The 26,450-nt window shown below is 37.8% G+C and overlaps 1 protein-coding gene across 2 annotated transcripts; it reads right to left on the bottom strand.

Annotated features, from left to right (window-relative positions):
* Window positions 1-104: 104 nt before the first annotated feature.
* snx31.L (sorting nexin 31 L homeolog) lies at window positions 105-26,288 on the bottom strand. 2 transcript variants are annotated; one of them, XM_018268138.2, is made up of 14 exons: window positions 26,053-26,288; window positions 22,838-22,912; window positions 15,375-15,489; window positions 13,748-13,812; window positions 12,830-12,940; window positions 9,438-9,528; window positions 8,415-8,502; window positions 7,937-8,006; window positions 7,503-7,595; window positions 6,680-6,883; window positions 4,456-4,554; window positions 3,145-3,222; window positions 2,583-2,633; window positions 105-636 (listed from the first exon to the last, which is right to left on the bottom strand). In XM_018268138.2, exons 1-14 carry the CDS (start codon window positions 26,110-26,112, stop codon window positions 550-552), a joined length of 1,287 nt encoding a protein of 428 aa, XP_018123627.1. In that variant the 5' UTR covers window positions 26,113-26,288; the 3' UTR covers window positions 105-549. The 2 variants fall into 2 exon arrangements, with proteins under 2 accessions (XP_018123627.1, XP_018123628.1); XM_018268139.2 differs by having other exon boundaries at window positions 4,456-4,557; window positions 26,053-26,284.
* Between the last annotated feature and the right edge of the window lie 162 nt (window positions 26,289-26,450).

The following is a 26,450-nucleotide window of genomic DNA, read 5'->3' on the forward strand; positions in this document are numbered from 1 at the left end:
AGGGTGCATATACTGTATATTATCATCCTCCTCCATTATTTATATAGTGCTGACATATGCTGCAGCACTTTAACAGAGATTATATAAATAACTTTCACATTTTATTACTTACAAAATACTTATTTTATTTCAGGCAGTTACAATAAACACTACATAGAAGGGAATTGACATATTTATAGCAAGGATTCTTAACCTATGGGTCAGGACCCAAAGAAGGGTCAATGTGATTTTTAGAGGGGGTCCCCAATAATGTTTTTTTCCTATAATACAAAAATGTAATCAATATAACATGAATAACTGGTTCTAAATGATTATTTAAAAGCCTATTCAGTGACAAAATATGGGTCCCCTGTGTAACAGGTCAAGAAACATGAACAATATACTTTTTTCTTCTTTTTAATTTTTTTTTTTTAAAGCAAAAAAGTACAAAAATATATTTGTAATTGTAACAATATGAAGTCATTACATAAGGAAATATAAGGTATGCAAGCATTCCATCAACCACTGGAGGGCAGAGGTGAGGCAGGAACCAAGTATGTTGCTGTAATATTACAGATTCAGATCAGAAATATCATCTATCAGACAATATTCTGCCTCGTCCTTTAATAGTGGCTGCTTTTTGGTATGCACTCCATTCTGCCAAAAAAGAACAATAAATTAAGTTATGTATAGCAGGATCTGCACAACATTCGCTAACATACATGCCATGTGGTTATGACTTGACAGATGTTCGTACAGGTATAGGATCTATTATTTAGAATGCTTTAGACATCGGGTTTTTCAGATAAGGGATCTTTCCTTAAAGGGAATGCCAACCCAAAAAATATTTTTTGCCTAATTAAAAAAGCAAAATTCCAAGCAATTTTGCAATACACATTTATTACAGATGTTCTATGATTTTTAAGTTATTTGTATATGTATTGCTATTGAAAGCAGTGTTTGTTTGTCCCTTTCTATTCTTTGCACGGATATCTAATACTGTTGATACAATGTAAGACAAGACATGTGGTTTACAGACCTGTCTTTGCTGGGGAACGAAGACTTTTGCAACATTGTTTAAAAAGTAACAACCAGGGGTTAAGCAAATTCAGCTTGCAGCAGTAACTGTTTTTACAAATAACTTTAAAAGCACTGAAAATTCACTGAAAAAATGTATAATGGAAAGTTGCTTAGAATTATGGGTTTTTTTTTTTTTATTAAGCAAACTTTTGTTTTGGGATTGACTTGCCCTTTAAAGGGGTGGTTCACCTTTAAGTTAACTTATAGAATGACCAAAGTTTTTTCTAATTATTTGCCTTCTTCTGACTCTTTCCAGCTTTCAAATGAGGGTGACTTGTCCCGTCTAAAAACAAATACTCTGTAAGGCTACACATTTATCGTTATTGCTACTTTTTTATTACTAATCTATCTATTCAGGCCTCTCCTATTCATATTCCAGTCTCTTATTCAATGCATGGTTGCTAGGGTAATTTGGACCCTAGCAACCAGGTTTGCATCTTCTATGGCTACACCACTGACAAGAATGATAATTAGGAGAGACTTTTTTTATTTTTATTGTTTCACGGATACTACATTCTTTCCCCATTGGGGATAAATTTACCCCTGGGACCCTATACTTCAATCAAACCCTATATGATAAAGCGACAATAAAGCTGCATGCTCTGGCATCTGTTGGTCGGTATTCACCCTAAGGAAATGCTCCAATGCCATTAACCTTTAACTCACCACCGGCCACACTCCTTTAGGGCCAGAAGAGGTTATAAACCCAAAAGTCTAATTTTGCTTAATGATAGAAAATATCATTCTAAACATTTCTAATGGTTTTAAAGTTCTTTGTAAATGCAATTGCTACTAAAAGCAGCATCTATCTGTCTCTTTCTATGCTCTGCACTGCTGGGTCTGACCTCTGAAACAACGTAGGACAAACAGGCAATGCTTTGAATTGCAAGAATAGTTACAAATAACTATAAAACGACTGAAAATATTTAAAGAATGTATTTTGGAACGTTGCTTCAAACTACATTCTTTTGTATTAGACAAAATACAGGTATGGGGTCCATTATCTGTAAACCCATTATCCAGAAAGTTCAGAAATTATGGATAGGCTGTCAGCCATAGACTCCATTTTATCCAAAATTTTAAAAATGACTTCCTCCTTCTCTGTAATAATAAAATAGTACCTTGTACTTGATCCAAACCACAGTATAATGAATCCTTATCCTTATTTAAGCTTTAAATGATTTTCTAGTAGACTTAAGGTATGAAGATCCAAATTAAGGAAAGATCCATTATCCGGAAAACCCCAGGTCCCAAGCATTCCGGATAACAGGTACCTGTATCTTTTAGGTTTACAGCAACATTAGAAGCTTCACTTCCCAAACGAAAAGAGTTTTGTTCAGACTGTAAAAGAGTTCACTATTTGAACAGAAGGCAGTTTACTATCAGCAACGGTCAATTTTACAGAGCTTGAACCATAGTCACAGGCACCCATTGTGATGGCTTAGGCAGTAGAGTATCTGGGAAACATGGAATTTGTGCAGACTTTGATCTGCCCCCATGTTCTACTGCCGGCAAAAGCTCACCTGCTCAGGCCTTATGTTGAACTTGTGTGTTGCTTGTGCTCTGTCTACCTGCTATAAGAGAACACATTATTAAATGCAATACCAAATAAACAAGGCTGCAGAATAAATATGGCACAAGCCATTAGCAGCGAGAGAATTGCGTAAAGTGAATATTGCTATAGCAAAGCAGATACAGGCAGCAACATGGATACAGTTGTATATGTCGTCCTATTAGGGTTGCTATGCCTGGCTCCAATGTTTCCCAACCCCTCTCTCTGCAACCCCAAACCCCGCCTACTTACTTAATACAAGGAGCAACAGTTCCTTCATTGGCCAGTCGCCCCTGTGAAACGTCGCAACCCTGTCTTCAGATTTTGCTGAATTTACTTCCAGTCTTACAGAATAAGGCAAAGTCGTGGAACCCCAAGGTTAACTTCTAACGGGAATTTCATATTTAATAAACTCTGAGTGAGTTCCTCCCAAATAACCCCTCATCTAAGATTAGAGGGTCCCAACCCTCCTAACACTGGCAACAAAGATGAATATGTATTATTTATCCCTAAGATTATTTAACATTGCTTACAATTTCCAGCTCTTCCTTGGGTCGGTGCTCAGGGCGCTCAGATAACATCTTTTTTAAGCAGCTGCTGAGTAGGAATGCCTACGAAAAACAAAATCAAGAAGGAAATCAAGGAAGGAAAAATAAGTCTTTAATGTATGGAAAACCGAATTATAAGAAAAACAGAAAGCAGGATGCTATAAGATGTACAAGAGATGCAGTGTCGGACTCTAATTCAGCTACTTATCAATAATCCACTCTCTGAACAAGTGATACAGACCCTATAGAAAGCTTTTGGTTTTGTGAAGATGATGATAGACTTGGCATGCTGTATTCTCAGATATCTTCTCTGTTCTTTATCTAGTAGTGGTGGCCTACACAGGGCTCATCCCATTATTTGTCTTGGAGACAGGGGCGGGGCAACCCAGCTCGAGGGAGGGGCCAGCAGGATCGAGGCGCAAGCGGCAAACCTGGGCACCAGAAAACCCAGATTAGGAGGCCCATTTATAAAAGTTTGAATCAATCTCAATATTTTCTGAAAATAACTCCAAATGTACACTGTTTTTTTCTCCTTATTAATAGATTTTCCCGAAAATTTCTTTTACAGGAAAAAACCTGAAAAAATTGATTAAAAATAATGAATTGTACAAATTATTTTGGATTTTCCACCCAAAAACTCAGATTTTTTCTTTGGGACTTCTCTCAGTGACTTTGGCAGGTCGAAGATGCAGGGATTTTCGGATTCTGACTTTTTTCATCCTCGTGATATAAAAAAAGTTGTGGCTTTTTTTTTCCCCACAAAAAATTCAGATATAGAAAAAAAGATTTTTTGGGTTTTTGGCATTCGTGGTTTAGTAAATAACCCCCTAGGGGTTGGCCGATGGCCTGTTCACAGACACCTGCCCAGCACCCCCTCAGCTTAGCTCAGGCTCCATGCATGGATCAATCTAGAGGACGTTGCTAGACAACATTTTTAAACTTTTCTTGACCAAGTCCAGGCCATAGTGAGCCAAATAAATGGCAATAAGCTGCTAACTCATTCAACAATAGCAGAGTTGGAATCCAATGTTTGCCCATGTATGATTGGCTAAAGCCTGGATAGAGGCAGGGGTGGCTCTCAGCTCTTACAGAGAGGAGGCATTACTGTATTATTACAGCAGTGCCTCCAGCCTGTCAGAGTGCAGTGAAGAGAACCCTACTCTCCCAAAATAATGAACACACAGCTACTCTTCTACATATGTAACCATATTCCAAAATAAGCTGCAAAAATTGTTTTAAATTTCTTTACCTATATAGTAAGAAATAAGAATGGGTTTAAATGTAATTGGAACCAACCTGTTCCGTATGTATGGTGATGCATTTCAATGAAGACCCCTGCTGGAACTTGAACTCTAAGTGCTGGTGATTGGGTGATACGACTTCTTGCTTCTTGGGCTGCTGCACAAATTGCATTTCATTAGAACACCAGCCGAAATCACTGACATTTGAACAAATGGGTGCACAAAGCAAATTAGATTTTGTTTTTTTTCTCCACACAAATTTAATTTTCTCTAAATTTGTGTTTTTTTCCTCTTTTATTTACAAAAAAATTGAGATTCATTAGATGAAGAAACACAAAAAAATCTCTAATACGAAACTTCTCTAACTAAAAGCAGTTGAGGCCCCATAACAGTCAATTCCAATATGCGAAGTATGAAAACAATGTGAACACACCTGCAATGGCATTAAGGAAGAAGGGACGCTGTATTTTCCACATCCCATAACCCCACCTCCCTCCCAATCTGTCACACATATTTCTGTTGTTTTGTAAAACTATGATGTCTCTTTCATAAAGTAAGGATAAAATCTTTACTGAACAACACCGATCTGCAAAAATGTCTCGAACATTCACATTATTTGTCCACACCGAGAAACACAGTGCATTGAATTAATCAAAGCAGCGACCAGCTTCCTTATACAGGTATGAGATCTGGTATCCGGTAACCAGTTATCCAGAATGATTCAAATACAGGGAATTAAGGGAAGGCTGTCTCCCATAGACTCCATTGTAACGAAATAATTCTAACTTTTAAAAATGGATTTCCTTTTTGCTCTGTAATAATAAAACAGCACCTGGTACTTGATCCTAAAGAAGATATAATTAATCCTTATTGGAGGCAAAAAAATCCTATTGGTTTATTTAATGTTAAATAATATTTTTAGTAGATTTAAAGGGGAACTATCGCAAAATGAAAGCTTCAGCATACTGAAATAAGAAACTTTCTAAATACAATCAATTAAATATTCTGTACTATTTCTGAAATAATCAAGTTTATCTTCACTATTCCTCTCTTCATGCAGGAGTTGGGTTTCAGATAATCATTGACATTTAGATCTAACATATCTTATAGGGGGGCTAATTTTTCCTAGAAGATGTATTAGCACTCACTCTATTAAAATCACCAGACATCATGTTTCTCTACATGCAGGATTTGTGCAAAAGGCAGTTTTGTTAGATTTTGTTTGTACTGGAATCAGTTATTTGAGTGAGCTCTAATACATCTGCTAGGAAAGGAAGCCCCCTATAAAATATATTGAATCTGTCAATGACTATCTGACACCCAACTCCTGCATGAAGAGAAAAAGATGCCGACAGAGGGATAGTGAATATAAACGTGATTATTTCAGAAACAATGCAGAATATTTAATTGATTGTATTTTCAAAGTTTCTTATTTCAGTATGATCAAGCTTTTATTAAATTTTCATTTTTGCGATAGTTCCCCTTTAAGGTATGGAAATCCAAATTACACAAAGACATTTTATATGGAAACCCCCAGGTCCCAAGAACCGCCCCAACCGGCAGTATTTTCTTATATAGAATCATTGCCTGTACCATATATGTTATTTATAGGTTTATAATGGAGAGCTGATAATGGAAGCAGCTAGAAATATTGCACAGTATGTTTTGGGCTTCTGTACCAGTCCAAGGCAACCACAGTCCTTTATCAGTAAAGATCTGTGTCTCCAAAGATGCCCCAGTAGCTCCCCATCTTCTCTTCTGCCGATTCAGTTTGAAATCCTGGATCATTGCTGCTATTGAGAAGCTGAAACTTTAGGCTGGTGCAATAACTTCAGTATGTAAAATATGGCATTTTCAGACATTCATTTTTAGGTTTTATTTCTCCTCTTTAAATCCCACCCACTTTAAACCACACTCATGCTGCCACAAGAACGCTTTGACCATGTTCACATTAATGGTGTTAGCACACCAAAAAATCAAATGATTGGTGCTTACTGCAGGGATATCACTCATAATTCATATGTGCTACAAGTTTATTAAGTCATATTAAGACATAGCCTTAAATCCATATGCCTCCTCCTCCCCTGTGGATAACACATGTGCTATATAGGTGTGAACAGGTGAACAATGTGGGTCTGAGTGTGAACAGTACAGGATTTTATGCAGTCACAGCAGGCAGACTTTCATGTGTGGGCCACACAAGGGGGGGCACCAGTTGGACTGCACTGCTCTAATGGATTAGTAAGACTGAATAGCTGTACAAATTGCTGATCACTTACGAGTAGGCGGACATTCCAGAAAATCAAATCCTTGATGTTTAATCTTAAATGTTCAGTATGACCAGAGTGGGAATGAAAGTGGCAACTCAATTCATTTTTTCCAACCCATATGGTGACTTCAGAATCACATTCTGGGTAGTCACTGACACAAGAGCCAATTTGTAGGTATCCGTAATATTCCACTGTCTTCATTAGCTCCAAAAACTGGAAAAATAAATCAGTCATAGTATCAGGCAAAACTACAGATCACATTATAAAGGCTGATTTCTATACGGTCCTCCCATAACGATGTACTTTAGCAAAGTGTAAGCTCATTTACATTGAAATGTAAGGTGCCATTTATTGCGGTCATTAAAAGATTTGAGCTTTCTTCCACATTAGGAGTATGGGAACAGCTTATACTATGTACAGAACAGCTGCATGCTTCATACTTGCAGTTATATGTATGAGTGGCAGTTGCCATACGGTTCACATTAAAGGTGAGCTAAACCCAACACATTTTTCATTTTAGCCCCAGTTCACAGGCCTATCCCTCGTGCCCATATAGCATCTCCCAAAGAGAATATGTTGGTAAATTTTGAGCAGGTCCATTCGGACTAAATGCCAGTCTAAATACATATGTTACTGGTCAGTAGCCACTGACAACCAAATGGAAGTGGCTTCTGGCTGCATCAAATTCAATTCACTAGCACACTTATGTCTAATCTTATAGAAGGTTTACATCTCCGGATGTACAACACTGGGCACAGTGCAGAGTATGGACGGCAAGTCCAGCTCCTAGAAAATTTATATTCCCTTGAATATGTATTCCATGAGTATTTACCTTTAATTTGTTTTCTTGTTTTAAACAGTGCTGGAGTTTTTGCTGCTGGTCCTCTGTTGGCCTGGTCCAGGCCATCTGAAATTCTTGCACAGCCTATTTATTAAGTTGTGGGGGGGAAGAGTTTAATGAGAGACACGAAAAAAGTGATATGTCTATATCATCTTTGCAAAGTGAAAAAGACTAAGAGGTTATAGGATTGAAACCCTAGTTACAAAGTTTAGTACTAGAAAGATCAGCTGGCACTGCTTTTAATAGTCAATATAAAAGAATCCCGAATTCATTAAACCTCTGACGAGCAAGAGGTAGTATAGCAAATATTAGTGGAATACTGTAATGTTAAAGGTTAGTATATTACCCTTCATCTCAAGGACTCAAAACAATTACATTCTACTCTTTTGCCTTACACAGAAACACCATACCTATAAGCATATTACCTGCAGGTATAGCAAATCAATAGCCTCAGAACTTCCCATTAACATTGCATCATTTGAGGGGTTCATATACCTGTTGGATAAATAAAATGAGAAAGTCAGGCAATGTAAAAGTAACCAACAGCAACCAACAAAGGTGCTAAAATGCAACGTAGTTATCCATAGAAAACAATCGGATTTCTGATATAATTTTTCAACAAATTGCTTATTGGTTGCTATGGGTAAATGTACCACTGCAATTTAGCACCCATTTCTGTACATGTATACAACAATAAAGTTTAAGTATACCCAACTGCACCTGATAAAGTGGCGGGCCAAACTGGCTAAAAAAATCTCTGCACATTTCCATCACTTTCTCAAAACTTTGGCATCTGCCTTCCTGCACTGAAAACTCTGGTTTGTAATACCCCAAATCCAGTTTGATGCTGAAAGCTAAAATTAGTCAAAGAGAGGACATTCATCTCCACTCTTATTTACTTACCACTTTCTGACTTCAATCTGGAACTGATCATCCTCTAGGTTCCATATTGTTAGAAAGGGAAGTTCAAACCCAGCAATTAGTTTCACCACTGCAGATAAAAACCAGATTCTGACTTCCAGAGTGTAAATATAATCATGGGAACAACAGTTACATTTAATTATATCTATGTTCATCACTAAATGTTTCCTTTTTTCCTTTAAGCCTATGTCACACCAGTCACTGGATCTGGTTATTGGTTACTGGATAAAAAAAATGGGTTCCATTGTTTTCTATGGTCACCATAGAAAACAATTAAGCCATAGAAATGTATGCTACATGTAGCTAACCAGCATCTTTTGTTTGATCTTTCTTTCAGTTTATGTTCTTTTCTTGCTTTTTCATTCTCATCGGATCTTCTGGTTACCTTTCTGCTCATTGTCTGCCATCGTTCTACTTTGTTTCCCTTCATCTTCTCTTTTCACCTACTTTACTACATCTCTCCTGTTTTTGCTGCTTTCTCCTTTTATCAATGAGATGATGTGGGTCAGCAAAAGCTAGTAAAGTGCCATAGTGATCAGGTGACACAGGCCCGGACTTTACTCAAAAAGGTGCACTCTTTCACTGTCAAAAAACAGACTTGATTCTAGAGTTCGGGGAGGTTCTCTCGGTGTCACAGCTATTGAATATGGTGGTAAACTAGAACTAAGATTCTTGCAGCACACTAAATAAATTTTTAGCAAAAAGGGGCAACGTTATCAAGCCTCATGTAGTGACTTCCAGTTTGTAATACAACGGCAAAAAGGACAAACCATTTCACGTGCCATAATAATAATGAAAACTCCTGTGACTACAACTAATACATAAGCTAAAATGCAGTGGAATTTAAGAGTGGATAAATATGTAATCTCCTTATGATTTGTGTATTTTTGTTGTCTTCCATTAAAAATATGAAATATATAAATATTTCAATATGAAGTAAAGTTACACATATATAGAGATATATAGATATAATACATCTTATAATATAGCAGTCCATGAACATACCTGTAAAAGGGCCCTTTGCTTCTTTGCGTGTAATAAATAAACTGAAATATTCTGCCAACTCTCTTGATACACCTAATCTGAACAACGCAGCCTAAGAAAAGACAAATGAAACCACATCTTAAATATCTGTACAGTTCTAGGCAACCAGTATATAATATTTTTCCATATTATGCCTTCAAAAGTCACAAAAACTAGTTACTTCTGCTGCTTAGCTTTTTTTGAAGATATATAGATAGATAGATATATATATATATATATATATATATATATATATATAGCAGGATTACATATATTTTCTATTATTTATATATATATATATATATATATATATATATATATATATATATATATATATATATATATATATATATATATATATATATATATATATATATATATATATATATATATATATATATATATATGTACAAACTGGAGTGGAGCGGTGTCCCTGTCGTGGACTTAGTCCATATCCTGGACAAAATATATATCAAAACAAAAAAGTCCAGACCCTATATTTTTTTTTTTTATTATTATGATGATAATACACACCTATGTACAGAGAAAATTATAAATTATATATCTCTTCCGAACAAGGGCTGTTAATGGGCCCCACACATGGTCCAATAAGTTGCCAACATGCATTGAAGGGACTAAGTTGGCTGTTTTTATTGTATTAAATCAGAAAACCCTATTTCAGTCATCTGCAAGTAGCAACTAAGCCTAAATGTATTGCATTGTAATGAGATGCACACAAAAATGTACTCAAGAGCTCTGGACGTAAACTAAAACAGAGAATTTGTCTTTATTTCCCTATTTGGGTGGGGGGAGTTATACGACACCTTTTGCAAATATCAAAAACCAGCTACACCTGATACTCATGCTTTGAAGAATGAAAAGCATCTTGTAGAAGTGTTTTGATCATGAAGTAGAGGCAGGTTTCGGGCATGAGGAGTTCAAGCACAGAGGCAGATGCAGTAGAAGAAAAAAAAAACCTTTACTAGGTTAGAGTGGAAGTGTTTAATAACTCAAACTCTTTGGGTCCACATATTAGAGCTCACACAGGGAAAGAATGACTCATGGTCAAGCAGCTTGATGGTGGGTACATATTTTTGGTGATCACTGTAGTGCCATGGCCTTGTGCAAGTCACTTACTCTCCCCATGATTTAGACTGAAAGCTCCATTGGGCAAGAAACAAACTTGAGTGCAAATAAGAAGTACAGTGCAGCACATATCTCATTGTTTCCCAAGGGATACCATTCCTAGATTCATTTATGTTTGTCAGGCCTTGCCACTTCTCTTTAGACACTTTTAACAAATAGTTTTTCTTCCAAAATTATTTATTGGAACATTTAAAGACCTAGATTCACATTGCAATTACCCAAGAAACAAGGTGGTATAAGATGTCCTAATCACTAATACACATCAGTGTATTTGTGAAGCAAACCGGATTCACTTATAATCCATTTATTCTACTTTTCAAATACAATGTCAATAATAGGAGAAAACATGTAACATTTATTTTAAGCATAACTTCAGCATAACAGAATCCCCTGACTCGAATACACTCCCTAATACACTTGGTTGGTCTGAAGTGGTCTGAAACTTCCATGGCTTTTTCTGTAGTGAACTTCTGAGTACCGTATATACTCGCGTATAAACCGAGTTTTTCAGCACTCAAAATGTGCTGAAAAAGTCTACCTCGGCTTATACGCGAGTCAGTACCTTATACGTGAGTGCCAAGCCCTCTCCCGCTGCCTTCTCCCGCTGCCTTCTCTCTGCGCACGCCCCTGGGAGTCGATGAAAAGGAAGACGTGCAGAAGCGTGACTTACGGCGGAAGTATGAATGCGCACTGTTTGCGCGATCACGTTGAGGAGCGGCGCGTCCTGGCATGTACCGGTATACGGTATGTAGGGAGTGTAGGAAGTGATATCTGGACCTGGTGTCGGCAGCAGCAGTAGCCTCCCACGTACACAGAGGAGGGACAGGCTGATCCGCCGCCTGCAGGTACCGGATTTTTTTTCTACGAGTGCAGCTAATTACGGTAGGCAGCAGCATGCAACGCCCACTCCCCTTACTTTCTTTCCTCCTTTGTACTCCGATAACATCTGTCCTTAATCCCCCCCCAGCCCTCATAAATTAGACTTCAGCCCTCACCTCTCGTACAATATATCTCTCCACCTTCCTCATTCATTAGCCTCGCTTTCAGAAATTTAAGTACAGCAAAGCATGCCCTCTCAAGTTCTGCGGAGTAGCAGAAGGCATCGATATTTATTGTACAAGAAGTGAGAGGTGCGGGCTGACGCCTGAGGGGGAAGGAAGGAGATATGTGAACTGTGTACGGAGGCCTTAGGAAGGATGAATGTGAAAGGAGACAGGAGGGGTGAGATATGAACTGTTAGGGTAAGTGCCATGCTGAGTTAGTGTTTCAGCTGGGGCCCTCATTGGCAATTCATAATTGGGGTTTGCAAGAAAATGTGTGGAAGGTTGAATTCCCCTTTAATGGAATTCCTTGCAGAACAGCAGTCATTTATGAGACTAAAGGGTAGTGGCAGAGGGGTTAATACCCTCTAGGACTGTGGCTGTGGGATAGCAGTGACAATTCTGAAGGGAGGGGTTAAAGGGCTGAGCAAGCAGGACAGAAGCAGGAAGAACAAATGAATGAAGCAGCTGAGCTGTTTGCTTTTCAGAGACCAGAGTAAGAGGTATGTAAAGAATGTAGTGAGCCATTTCATTAATTAGATTTTTGTTGTGACCAAATTTAGGAAAACTTACCAGTAGCTGCTGCATTTTTCAACCTAGGCTTATACGCGAGTCAATATGTTTTCCCAGTGTTTGTAGGCAAAATTAGGTACCTCGGCTTATACACGGGTCGGCTTATACACGAGTATATACGGTATCTTTATACAGAATAATCCTATTACCTTGCCCATACTCATTGTATATACCAACACAAGAAGAAGGTTGTTAAATTATAGTTGACACTGTACATAGTTCCAACTGTCCCTTAATTTCTAGGGACAGTGAACAAAAATAGCCCCAAAATTTAATACCCACTAATATCGCAGATGTAGATCAGTTTTCGTGAGGCAAAAGCAGTTCCCAGGGTCTGCTCCCACTTTTTGACCAATGGTTACTAAAAACAGATTATAGGACAACTTTGTAAGTATAACTATTAGCAGCAATGATATTAGCAACAATGAGAGATGCAAAATTGCTCTACAAATAAAAAAAGTTTAAAAAAACGTGTAAAACTTGCTATAGAGAAGGTCCACAACCTGACCCACCAACCTGCTTCTATACCCGCATCCAAAAGTCCTTCCTGCAACCAACAGGTTACCAGCTTTTTTTACATGCTATATAGATAAAGCTATGCATGTATGACAGTACCTCAAGCACTCTCTCAGCACTGTCTGAAGTCCGAACATCTAATTCAACTGCTGCTCCATTTGGCAAGTATACTCGTAGGATAATCTTTACTGTTGGCATATTAAATGTGCCCTGGAAGGAATGAAAAAAATAAAAAAAAAAAAAAAAAAAAAAAAAAATGAACAACGATATCTATTTTGCATTTTGTGTCTAAAAAATAAGTGGAGAGAGGTGTGAAGAGAAAAAGGCAAATAGAGGATTAAGATCAAGTGGCATGGCAAAGATCAGGAAAATGATTCATACAATAGGGCCCCTACTGGATGAAAGCCAAATATATCAGGAATCAAGAAATAAGGTAGGGGAGGAAGTATGGGAAACCCAAAGGGTATGAATACCAGACTGTTCTTCAGGTGGAAGCATTACAGTTAATATGTATGAAGAAGTGTCCAAGTGTGGCATTACCATACAACAAAAATCTTCATTTAAATTCACTTACAAGTTTACCTTTTGTTACAGAATGTTACAGAATGTCACATAATTAGTAACATTTTGGTTGTTATAGGTATTGTATTATTTGCCTTCCTCTTCTGCCTCTTTCCAACTTTTAAATGAGGCTGCCTAACCCCAGCAGCCAAAAAACGATTCCTCGGAAAGTTTATAACTTTATTGTATCTTACAGAGGGTCAGATCCTCCACTAAAAAAAAAAAAAAATAATCTTAAGAGTGACTTTGATCCCTATCTGGGAGAGGGAATTTCTTTACTATGGAGGAAGCAGACCCTCCGGTCCAGGACACCGTTCCCCTGTGACCACAGGATCTGCTTCCTCTATAGTTGTAGTTACGCCTCTGTTAACTTATGTTCCTATTCAGGCCCTGAATGAAGCTGCTTGCTTACCTTAGGGCTTCTGGGAACAGACAAATAAATGTACAGATACCTACCATTTGTAATTTCCTGAAATACTCCATGAAAATCTCACTGCTGGTAACAACTGGGTCTGAAACAACTACAAACAATAGAGTCAATTACACAAATGAAATAACTTTCCATTAAGTGTCTTATTTTTTATTTTATTAAATGCCTTCTTTAGAGAAATTACAAAATACATTGGGACTATTTAAAGACAATTCTCACTTTTTTCTACAAGAGACAAGACCAATTCATGATTATATTTTTATGTGTCATTAAAGGAAATGCCACAATGAGAGTATAGTTTTAGCAAATTGTCAGTATCATACTGTTATATTCACCTTGTATTCTATGTCCATTTAGGCTGCCTGGTGAAAGGGGCTAATTTTATTACCATAGCAATTTTTTGACAGAGATAAACATGCCTATACATTTTGTTGACTAATTAGGAAAATGTAACAACCGTTTGAATTGCAATGCATCTACCTAAAAGTCTTAAAATTATATTTTAAAACTATATTGAAATAAATTTGTATGTTGTCAGTATTCCTTTAATAGGAAAAAGCATATTTTTCTGCACTCGTCAATCACTTAATGCTGCATATGTACCATTAAAAGTTATTCGTTGACAGGCTAGGCAATAAGCCAATCTCTAGACTCAGCCTACCTGAAAAATTTATTTAAGTGGACAAGCAGAGTTGACATTCCTGGTTACCGACCTGTTGCTCCAGTTGAATTAATCCTAGATATGAAGATTAGCACATTCATTCTCTAATCACACATAAAAAATCCCTGGTAAATAAATGTTTCTCAGAAGGGCAAACAGAGGGCAGGGTTTTACTAAACAACTAAAAGCACAAGTACAACTTGTTGTTGAGCCGGCGGATAGAGGCAGATGGCACAGGTGGATTCAGGTGTGCCATCAACCTTAAGGTCAGAGCAAGAACCAAAAAATCTCTGGAAGAGACCTAAAAACATTTTTTTTTTTTTTTTTTTTTTAAATTAAAGCTAATAAAATGATAAATAAAAATCTTGTCAAAAGTACCCCTGTAAGACAATCATTCTTGTCTTACTACAGTGGTCAGAATAATGGCATCTTTCCTGCCCCAAACAGGTGCAAATGGGGCCGATTTTGGGGGGGGGGGGGGGGGATTGGATCACAAGAAATTCTACCATTTATCGAAGACTTTCTTTCAAACTGAAGATAGAAGCTTAAGGCCTATTGTTCCTTATATCACAGCATTTATTTGTTCCATGACATGGGAGCAGATCAAAATCAGTATTCGTACAAGACCAGAGGGGCTTATGGAATTTTAATAGCGATACACCAAATCCACTATTTGGGATTTGGACGAATCCCTGATGAAAGATTCAGCCGAATACCGAACCAAATGCAAATTAGGGACCGGAAGGGAACAAGTGGAAAAAAAACCCAACAATTTTTACTTCCTTGTTTTGTGACAAAAAGTTACGTGATCTCCCTTCTCACTCCTAATTTGCATATGCAAATTCAGATTTGTTTCAGCCAGGCACAAGGATTCAGCCAAATCGGAATCCTGCTGAAAAAGGCAGAATCCTGGCCGAACCACGAACCAAATCCTGAATTCGGTGCATCCCTACTTTTAAACACAAATTAAGATATTTGGTAGTTAAATTTACTTTGTTGTAGATACTGCTCCAGCTGCAGTCTTCTTTCATTAGCTATGGTCTTGGTCATAGCTAAATAATATTTTGGTGGGAATTTTGGCAGTCGATTTCCAAACACTCGATGAATCTGAAAGGAGAAAGAAACAGTAATGTAGGAGCAGACACAAGTAACTGCCGCATCCACCTTATGTTTAAAAGGGTAACGAAATTTGTTTTTTTCTCTCCAGTGTTGAAGTTATAGAAGCAATACTGTATATACGGATAACATCTAACAAATTGCAAGAGGAGCCCCCTTTTGCTGGGGTGCAAGATCAAATGCCCCCTTTGCCCTAATCTGAAACCAGCATCAAACACTTGTATGGGCTGAAAGGGATAGATTTGGCCCCCCCAGCCCCACCAAGTTTGCAGCCACTATGCAAGTTATTTGAATCTCCAATAGGGGGATAGGCAGTCTGGCAATGGACAGTAACCCAAAGAAATGTAAGCTGTTCTCCAGTTGGTCTTAACCCTATGTTTAATTAAATTTTTTTTGCATTTCTACTCTGACCTTGAATTTATAAAGTAGTCCATGACCCAAGTATTCCAACCGATTGCCTGGCTAGATTTTTTACCGTCTTCCTATTCAGTTCCTCTCATATTCATTAAAACCTGCGTCCCCCAGCAAGCAGTTAGCAGTTGAAATGCCATATTAGAGGAGATGCAAAAATACAAATCAAAAAAACATGAATAAAATCTTATCCCTTAATGGATCCACCTAAAAACTCAAATGAAAGGGTCACTATCCTATTGTGACAAGTTCACAGTTTTTAAGGCTCAGTCACCCTAGCAACCAGATACCTTAAATTCCAAATAGTATTGGTGTGGCAAAAATAAGTTAGAAAAAAAATTGTAAGAAAGACAACGAACTGGAAATATTAGAATGCGGTAGTCCATATCATACTGAAAATGAATAGGGTTTCCAACTGGCCAGAATTTTATCAGCCAGCAAAAAAGATGCTTGTTGCCTATGTTATTACAGGTATGGGACCAGTTATCTGGAAACCAGTTACCCAGAAAACCGAGAACAAATTACAGAAAAAGCTGTCTCCCATAGACTCAATTTTATTCAAATAATCCAAATTTTTAAATGATTAAATGATTTCCTTTTTCCCGGTAATAATAAAACAGTACCTTGTACTTGATCTGACCTAAGGTATAATTAATCTTTATTGGAAGCCAAATCAGCCTATTGGGTTTATTTAATGTTTACATGATTTTCTAGTAGACTTAAGGTATGAAGTTCCAAATTACAGAAAGATCAGTTATCTGGAAAACCCCAGGTCCCGAGCATTCTGGATAGCAGGTCCCATACCTGTAATAAAAAAAAGCTAAAAAAAATACCTTGAAAGGTATTTTTGTTCCAGAAAAGATGACAATTCTGTTAGAGTTTCCAAGTACAGATGGAAATGTCACAAAGCCAGGACCCACTCACAGTGTGGGAATTAAGTATATTTTAACTTTTAGTATGATGTAAAGAGTGATATCCTGAGACAGTTTGCAATTGGTCATTTTTTATTATTTAAGGTTTTTAAGTTATTTAGTTTTTTATTCAGCAGCTCTTCAATTAGAATTTTAAGCAAATGACCCTAGCAACCATGCATTAGTTTGAATAAGAGACTGGAATATGAATAGTAGAGGACCTTACTAGGAAAGCGGAGAAATAGAAAACCAACTGAAAAGTTGCTTAGGCCATTCCATAACATACTAAAAGTGAACTTAAAGGAACAGTAACACCAAAAAATGTAAGTGTTTTAAAGCAATGAAAATATCATGTAGTGTTGCCCTGCACTGGTAAATCTGATCTGTTTGCTTCAGAAACACTACTGTAGTTCATATAAACAAGCTGCTGTGGAGCAATGGCGGAAATTGAAAAACGGCTATATGGCACAGGTTAATGAATGGATAACAGATAACACTATTAGACAGACAGAGCTTATTTGCTATCTGCTGTGTAACCCGAGTCTTTTCTCCTTTGAATGGCTGCCCCCATGGCTACACAGCAGCTTATTTATATAAAATGTAGTGTTTCTGAAGCAAACACAGCAGTTTTACCAGTGCAGGGCAACACTGCATTATATTTTCATTACTTTAAAACACTTATTTTTTGACGTTACTGTTCCTTTAAAGGTGAACCAACCCTTTAAGCCTTGGAGTGCAAAACCATTTCCAGATGCATATCATGTGCCTTCTAAGGCAGGGGTTCCCAACTACAGGGCCGCGGACAGTATTGAACTGGGCCGCTGAACCTAGCCTGCATTTAACGCCAGTGCTCCCGAATTGGACGCGCAGTTGCGCTGGCCCCCCTGACCCCCTCCTCCCTCCTTTGCACCGGTCCCTGGCCCAAAAAAGGTTGGGGACCGCTGTTCTAAGGGGTTGAAGTGGAAAATGTCCATCCTTTGCATCACTAGCCCTATAGAGGTCAGTAGGAGAAGAAAAAAAAAAGTGTCATTTCTGGTCTTGTGGCCTTTTGTAAACTACTTTGCTGCTATTGCTGAACTTCTTTCCCACGCCAGCTATGGGTCACCAGGAACGTAAAAAATAGAACTTTCAAAAAAACCCAGTCATGCCTGGAATCAGAAAGCAACTTGCTATAAATGCACGAAAAAGCCAAAAACTGGAAGTAAACAATACATAAAAAAAATATATAAAACGGTTCTTTCCTCCAAACTTGATAGGCTGGTTAAACCAGAATGGGAACATACGCCTGCTTTGTTTTTTCATCTATGTTGTCCCAGCTTTCTTCCTCATGCCCTCAAAACACCTGATGTGTTACAGTTTAAAATAAAAAGTATATAAAAAAGTTTAAAATAAGTATATAAAAGTATAATAATATATAAGTATATTTAAACTTGATCTTGAGCAAGACATTCCACCCCACCTCCACACAAACAAATGTTTTATGGTTTATTGAAGGGTCTACAGGTGTGCAATTTAATATCAAGAATGCTGGGGACCTTAAGTTTTTCGGATATTGGTTGTTTTTGTAAATTGGATCATACCTAAAGTCTGCTAAAAACATTTTTAACAATAAATAAACATAATGATTGTTTTGCCACACTACGGATTCATGCAGATTAGTTAAGATCAAGTATAAGGTCCGGTTTTATTATTACAGAGAAAAAGGAAATCACACAAAAAAATAAAACTACTGTATTTGCTTTAAATGGGCTCCATGAGAGATGGCCTTCCTGAAATTCAGAGCTTTCTTGATAAGGGGTTTTCTGATAAATGATCCTGTACCTATAAAGGTACCTATCCAGAATGCCCCGAATTACGGAAAGGCTGTCTCCCATAGACTCCATTTTATACAAATAATCCAAAAATATGATTCCAACCAGCCTATTGGGTTTGTTTAATGTTTACATGATTTTCTAGTAGACTTAAGGTATGAAGTTCCAAATTACAGAAAACCCCAGGCCCCGAGCATTCTGGATAATAGGTCCCACAACTGTATTATAAACGGATATCAAAAATGGAATGTAATAACTTCAATGCTGAATTTAGTCCTCACATGGGGCAGAATTTGGCCCAAACACACACAACTGTGCATTTTTGGGCTGGAATCAGTCTACTGTGACTGTCAGACTATCAGTGACTATGGCAGATGGCAACAGATTTTCTCTGTTGGACTAACTGGCTTCCAAAGATGGACACCAATTCATCTTTCTAAACTTCCCTGGAATGACCCTTATATCTTTCCTGTATTTCAGGTCAAAGATAGTCTAACTTTGCCCTCCAGCAACTGGTGCAAAACCACAACATATCTCACATGCACTATTGCCCCAGCAGTATCAGTGTTGTTTGCCTTTCAGTTTTAACAAAAGAAGCTACAGTCTTGTTTAGGTTGTAAATACTTTTGTCACAAGTGAAGTGGAAAATACAGGGCATGTAGAAGTTTACAAATCACTGTCAAACCAAAAGGAAAGCAACTGCTAAAAATAAACATAATATACAAGAATTAGTACAGGCACATATATACTAGCTGTGAAGGTAAAATAAAAAAAATCCTAATTTATGAAAGGTTTGTAGTTACATGATTTACATGTTCAATAAAACATGTGGAGGCATTAGTCAATACAGGCGTGAATGGCATCCTTAGGTGTGGGGGGGGGGAGGAAGTGCAACTGTTAAAAGTATTCCCCGACTTGCCCAGTCCCTTTAAAGGAGAACTAAAGAAGTAGGTAGAAATATTGAACATTATGTTTTGTGCTTCTGTACCAGCCCAAGGCAATCACAGCCCTTAAGCAGTAAAGATCTGTGTCCCCAAAGATGCCACAGTAGCTCCCCATCTTCTTTTCTGCTGATTCACTGCACATGCTCTGTGCTGCTGTCACTTACTGAGCTTATGGCCCACTCACAATATACACTACACAGAATAGATATGTCACAATATAAGGCTGATAAGTAATTACTACATGGCAGCACAGAAACCAGTGCAATTAGCATCAGAATTTAATAATCATCCCTGTAGCATCAACTTATATTACAGACAAACCTCTTTTTCTGCTGGATAATTTGTGATGACCCCTAAGTTTAGTTCTCAACAGCTGCTCAGAGCCCACTGAGCATGTGAGTGTCACAGACACTTTCCAAGATGGTGACCCCTGTGAGAAGTTTGAAGTTCTGCTATTGTCAAGCTGAAACTTTAGGCTGGAGCAATAAGTGAATAAAATATGGCATTTTTAGCCGTATTAATTTTTAGGGTTTAGTTCTTTAAAACAGAAAAATTAACAGCAAAATTAGGTTTGCGTCCCTTTAGTAGAGGCCCTTTAGTACTTTATTATTCATTAGTAGATGCTGACTGACGTTGTGTTATCCACAATAGCTCCCAAATGACTCTCAATTAAGAAGGCTCTGCAACACAATTAGTGCATACTAATTAGTCCATTTAGTGGATACTCAGCAATCATGTTATTTTTGTCTAAGTGCGTAACCTTGCATTTATCAAAGCTGAACCACCCTTGTCAGTTTTCTGACAAATTTTCCAGTGTATTCAAACCATTCGGCAAAGTTGAAGCGTCCCACGTGGAGTTTTGCACATTTGTTTTGGCTCACTTAACAGTTTAATTTAATACATACAAAAGAACATATAGAATATAAATTGTTAACAGAATTGAATTAGGTCATTAGCCACAGAGTAAGTACCAGTCATAAAGTACCAAGACAACACTGTGGTTACTCCAGACAGACCCTACACATAGTTTCTAGACCCAACTCAGATTTGCATCTCCATTTCAGCCAGGAATAGGAAAGAATATGGCAACATATGCAAATATGCCCCAAGAGGCCTTCAGTCTGATTCCCCCAGCCAGGAGCAGCGCTAAAATTTGGGGAAAAGTACTTTAAAGGGATGGTTTACCTTCCAGCTAACTTTAAGTATGTTATAGAATGGCCAATTCTAAGCAAAATTTAAATTGACCATTATTTATTTACTTTTTTACAGTTTTTTTTAAATTATTTGCCTACTTCTATGGACTCTTTACAGCTTTCAAATGGGGGTCATTGACCCCCGTCTGTAAAGCTACAAATGTATCGATATTGCTACTTTTTATTACTAAGCTTTCTATTCAGGCCTCTCCTATTCATATTCCAGTCTCTTACTTAAATCAATGCATGGTTGCTAGTGTTATTTGGACCCTAGCAACCAGACTGCTGAAATGAAACTGGATAGCTGTATAAAAAGCTAAATAACTCAAAACCCACAAATAATAAAAAATGAAAGCCGATTGCAAATTTTCTCAGAATATCACTCTCTACATCATTCTAAAAGTTAATTTAATGCTGAATAACCCCTTTAAGGCTTCTGTTCAAGTCCTTCCCTCTGTAGTTCCATAGTTCATTAAGTGTCATCAATTTTGTATTGTCACATATTTTTCTCGTAACTCAGCATTGTGAGCAGATTCCATTTTTCATAATTTGATTAGAAGGTTCTGTTTGCTTATAGCTTGTTTCAGTCGCTCTGCCACACAATTAGTGCATACTAATTAGTCCATTTAGTGGATACTTAGCAATCATGTTATTTTTGTCTTAGTGCATAACTTTGCATTTATCAAAGCTGAACTACCCTTGTGCATTTTCTGACAAAATTTCCAGTATATTCAAACCGCTCTGCAAAGTCAAAGCATCCTACATGGAGCATAGAGTTTTGCACATTTGTTTTAGTTCAGTTAACAGTTTATTAATTTAATACATACAAAAAAACATATAGATTTATAGCTTGTTTCAGTTGCCCTTGTTTCTTTAAAATATGCAATATGTCAGAGAGAAATTAATTATATTGTCCCTTTCACCTTCAAAGGATAAGAAGCTCTATCCTTCCCTTTTTATTACTGCCTGCACGTGTTCTAAGGTATAATCTATAAGGAATATTTCCATATTCAGATATGCTTTAGTCCAACAATTCCCTTTACGATGCAAGATTGGATGCCAAACTACACCCCACCACACATGTTCCCTTTATTATATTAAAAAATAAAGGAGCCATACTACCCAAATCTAGTATATTGCCCAGGCATGCTAATCATTTGATGTTTAAAGGGGAACTATCGGGAAAATGCAAATGTTATATAAGCTTCATCATACTGAAATAAGAAACTTTCTAAATACAAATCGATTAAAAACTCTGCATTGTTTCTGAAATAATCAAGTTTATCTTCACTATCCCTCTCTCAGCATCTGTTTCTCTTCATTCGGTCTTCTTGCAGCAGTTGGGTGTCAGATATTCATTGACAGTTAGATCCAATATATCTTATGGGGGGGCTTCCTTTCCTAGCAGATGAATTAGGGTTCACTTTAATAACGGATTCCAGTACAAACAAAATAACTGCCTTTTGCACAAATTCTGCATGTAGAGAGACTGGATTTCTGGTGATTTAATAGAGTGAGCTCTAATACATCTTCTAGGCAAAAGGAGCCCCCCTATATTGGATCTAATGGTTAATTAATATCTGACACCCAACTCCTGCATGAAGAGAGAATGAAGAGAAACAGATGCTGAGAGAGGAATAGTGAAGATACATTTGATTATTTCAGAAACGGTACAGAATTTTTAATTGATTGTATTTACAAAGTTTCTTATTTCAGTGTGATGAAGCTTATATTAGGTTTTAATTTTCGCGATAGTTCCCCTTTAAGGACTTTCGGCATAATGCCGACTTTTAAAAGCCTGAAGCATTTATCATACGGTGAGCAGTTTTCTGTATGAAACAAAAATGCGTCAGTGGGGTGACTGCACTTATATATGTGTTTATACATACCAGACACTTTCATACAATACTTTGTGTGTCACTGTAGACTAACTCTAGTAATCAATATCTTGAGGGAGGTCTATGTTTGCTACACTTTTTTCAATCCAACACCATTTGCTTTACCTAATATATATCAGCACACAAGCCTTTCTACTGTTAAAAGATTGTATTTCAGGCACAAGCACATACCTGCTCATTCCATAGGTGCAGGTCTTTGTATCGTACTTTACACAGGAGGAAACCTTCCAGGTACACAGAATAGAGCTGCAATAAACACAAAACACAAGTTTATCTTTAGTTTAACAATATGAGAATCTATTTAATTGTATGAAAATTATCTGTTTGCATATATACATATAAGATGGGAGCTGCTATATTGCTTGCTCTGGCAGAGGGGGTATTGAGAACTCTCCATGGATCATAAAACACTGTCAAACACAGCCTTAGTAAAGCAGGAAAGAGTCAGAAGAAAAAGGCAAATAATTATAAAACTATAAAAAATAAACAATGAAAACCAATTGAAAAGTTGCTTAGAATTGACTTTTATATAACATACTAAACGTTAACTTAAAGGTAAACCACCCCTTTAAGTTATTCTTCACTCCTCCTCTCACTTCATGCAGGAGGTGGAGTCAGGTTTTGATTGATAGATGGGTCCTATACATCCTAAGAGGTGCACACTTTGCCTAGAAGATATATTAGAGCTCATTCTGTCAAAATAACTGACTTTGATGTTCTATACATGTAGGATTTGTGCTGGAGTCAGTTACTTTGTTAGATTTTGTTTGTGCTGGAGTTGGCTATTTCAGCTCTAAAACATCTGCTAGGAAAGGGACCCGCCAAAAAGACATATTAGTGCTATCTGTCGATAAAAATCAGACCCCGACTTCTGCATGATGCGAGACAGCCGGCTGAGACGGATAGTGAAGAGTAACTTGATTATTTTATAAATGGTACATAATTTAATTGATTATATTTTGAAATATGTTATTTCAGTGAGATGAATTCTTATATGCTTATAGTAAATGTTCATTTATCATGAATACTTATATGCTATTCTTGGTGCCACTGAATCACTTCCTTATACAGAAGCAGTCAAAGCCCTGAACTCAACCCATGGAGCCTGCCACCCCTAGACACAGGCCCTTTGTTGCCTCTTCAGAATACAGCCCTAATAAAAAAATGTGGAGTAGAATGTAGTCATTAAATGTAACAACAGACTTAAAGGGGTGGTTCACTATCAAGTTAACTTTTAGCATTTTACAGAATGACCAATTCTACGCAACTTTTCAATTGGTCATCATTATTTGTATTTTTATTTTTTACAGTTTTTGAATTGCCTTCTTCTTCTTCTTCTTCTTCTTCTGGTTCTCTGCAGCTTTCCCTGGCCCCATTTAATCAACAAATGCTCTGAAATGCTACAAATATATTGTTACTACTACTTTATATTACTCATCTTTCTAGTCAGGCCCTTTCCTATTCATATTCACATTTAAATCAATGAATGGCTGCTAGGATTATTTGGACCCTTGCAACCAGATAGCTGAAATTGCAAACTGGAGAGCTGCTAAATAAAAAGCTAAATAACGTAAAAACCACAAATAATGAAAATCAATTCATAATTGTCTCAGAATATCACTCTCTACACCATACTAAAAGTTAATTTAAAGGTGAACAACCCCTTTAAATGATCCTCAAATGGAAAGGTGCTTCTTTACAGACACAAGACAGCAATCACCTGTGTACATCCTAGGCCTGTGGTTAGCAGAGTTTTTTAGATTTTGGAAAGTGAAGTTTGCATAAGGTCCGACAGTGTTAAGACACTCCTCAATGAAGGTAATCACTAATCCCAGACACTGGGCTGTGTTTCCTATTGCCGAAAAGCAACATTCAAATATCAAAAGAGGTCTCAGAGAAATCGCATGGTCCCAGGGATACCAAATAAGTGCTGTGATTGGCTATTTGTAGCCCTATATGGACTAGCAGCCTATAGGAGGCTTTGGCAGTACACCTGTTTTTTATGCAACCAAAACATGCCTCCAAGCCTGAAATTCAAAAATAAGCACCTGCTTTGAGGTCGCTGGGAGCAACATCCAAGGGGTTGGTTAGCAACATGTTTTTCGGGAGCCACTGGTTGGGGATCACCATCAATGGGATGCCGAAACTCCTCTTTGCCTCCTGCTGTTTCTATCATGCTGATCCTATGACTGTATGGCTATAGGCAGCCTGAGCATACACACGTATCTGCCTTCCGCAAACTCACCAAACCTGCCTGATCCACAAAATGCCACATATCCACAGTATGAGGTGTCGGCTCCACTCCTTCTCCACATGCATCAATAAAAACCCAGTGGTATAACCACGGTAGAACCACCCATTTTACGTTTTTCAAGGGACCAGAATAAAAGCATGTAAAATCAGGTAAATGCATACTATATAAAGGTAGGACTAAAAAAACAATGTAAAGTGAGGGAAAACTTAAAATCAGGGCATGAGAAATTGAGGTTTCACTGTAGATCTTGGATCCCCAACCTTTTGAACCTGTGAGCAACATTCAGAGTTAAAAGGAGTTGGGGAGCAGCAAAAGCATGGGGTGCCAAATAAGTTCTGTGATTGGCCATTTGATAGCCCCTATGTGGATTATCAACCTACATTAAGGCTCTGTTTGGCAGTGCATCTGGTTTTTATACAACCAAAACTTGCCTCCAAGCCTGGAATTCAATAATAAGCCACTGCTTTGAGGCCACTGAGAGCAACATCCAAGGGGTTGGAGAGCAACATGTTGCTCACGAGCTACTGGTTGGGGATCACTGCTGTAGATGTTTCTGGGCCGACAGCAAATTAATTTTAGGGCCCCCAACATTTCTAGAGGTTGTCCTGTTTTACCGAATCCTATATGTAAATTAGGGGGGGTAGGAAGGGGAAAAAACATTTTTTACTTGCTTGTTTTTTGACAAAAAGTCACGCAATTTCCCTCCCTGTCCCTAATTTCCATATGCAAATTAGGATTCAGATTGGTTGGGCAGAAGGATTCTACCAAATCTGAATCCTACTGAAAAAGGCCGAATCCCGGATTCGGTGCATCCCTAATTTAAAACACTTATTAATTAGGGCCTCATGGGGCCCCCTATACCTGAGGGGCCCCCCTACAGAAGGGTCTGCTTCCTCTGTGGTTACACCCATAGACAATTTCCAATATAGGGGTAATATCCACTGACTGTGCTTCCAGCATGCAGGGAGCTGTGTTCTCAAGTGAATACACTCACAATTGTTACATAGTATACAATGGCCTGCGAACAACCCCAAATACAGAGCAGTGAGATATATCCAACTATAAATATTCATAGAGGCAGAACTATTGCCCCTCCCCCAGCATGATACAGACAATAATTAGATTTCTTTACCACAAAGCGGCACCCAAGGGTGTCCTGGAGCTCCTCAGTGACAGGGATGCAGACATGCATGGCTACAGCTCCGGCACAAGCTACACCACCTTCCTCTCACACACAAACAGCAGCAGCAGGTGTGTGAGGAAAAAACAAGAAACAGCTGTTGTCACACCCTATGACCACGCCCACAGGCAGGACTAACCAGTGATTGGGAAGAGGGCGGAGCTTAGATCTTGGAGCGCTAAAAGGGAACAATGTCAAAAACCCATAAGTCCATCCTGTCCAGTATCTACGGTAGGGAACAGGTGAATATTCAAAATGGGCGGGGAGAGAGCGGAGAACTTTTAAACAGGTTTGTTCCTACAGACACCTGTGTTGTGGGAGGGCTCACTCACTGAGGTGTAGTACCCGCG

Source organism: Xenopus laevis, chromosome 6L (assembly GCF_017654675.1).
Source record: "Xenopus laevis strain J_2021 chromosome 6L, Xenopus_laevis_v10.1, whole genome shotgun sequence".
In the NCBI taxonomy this organism is placed as follows: Eukaryota; Metazoa; Chordata; class Amphibia; order Anura; family Pipidae; genus Xenopus; species Xenopus laevis.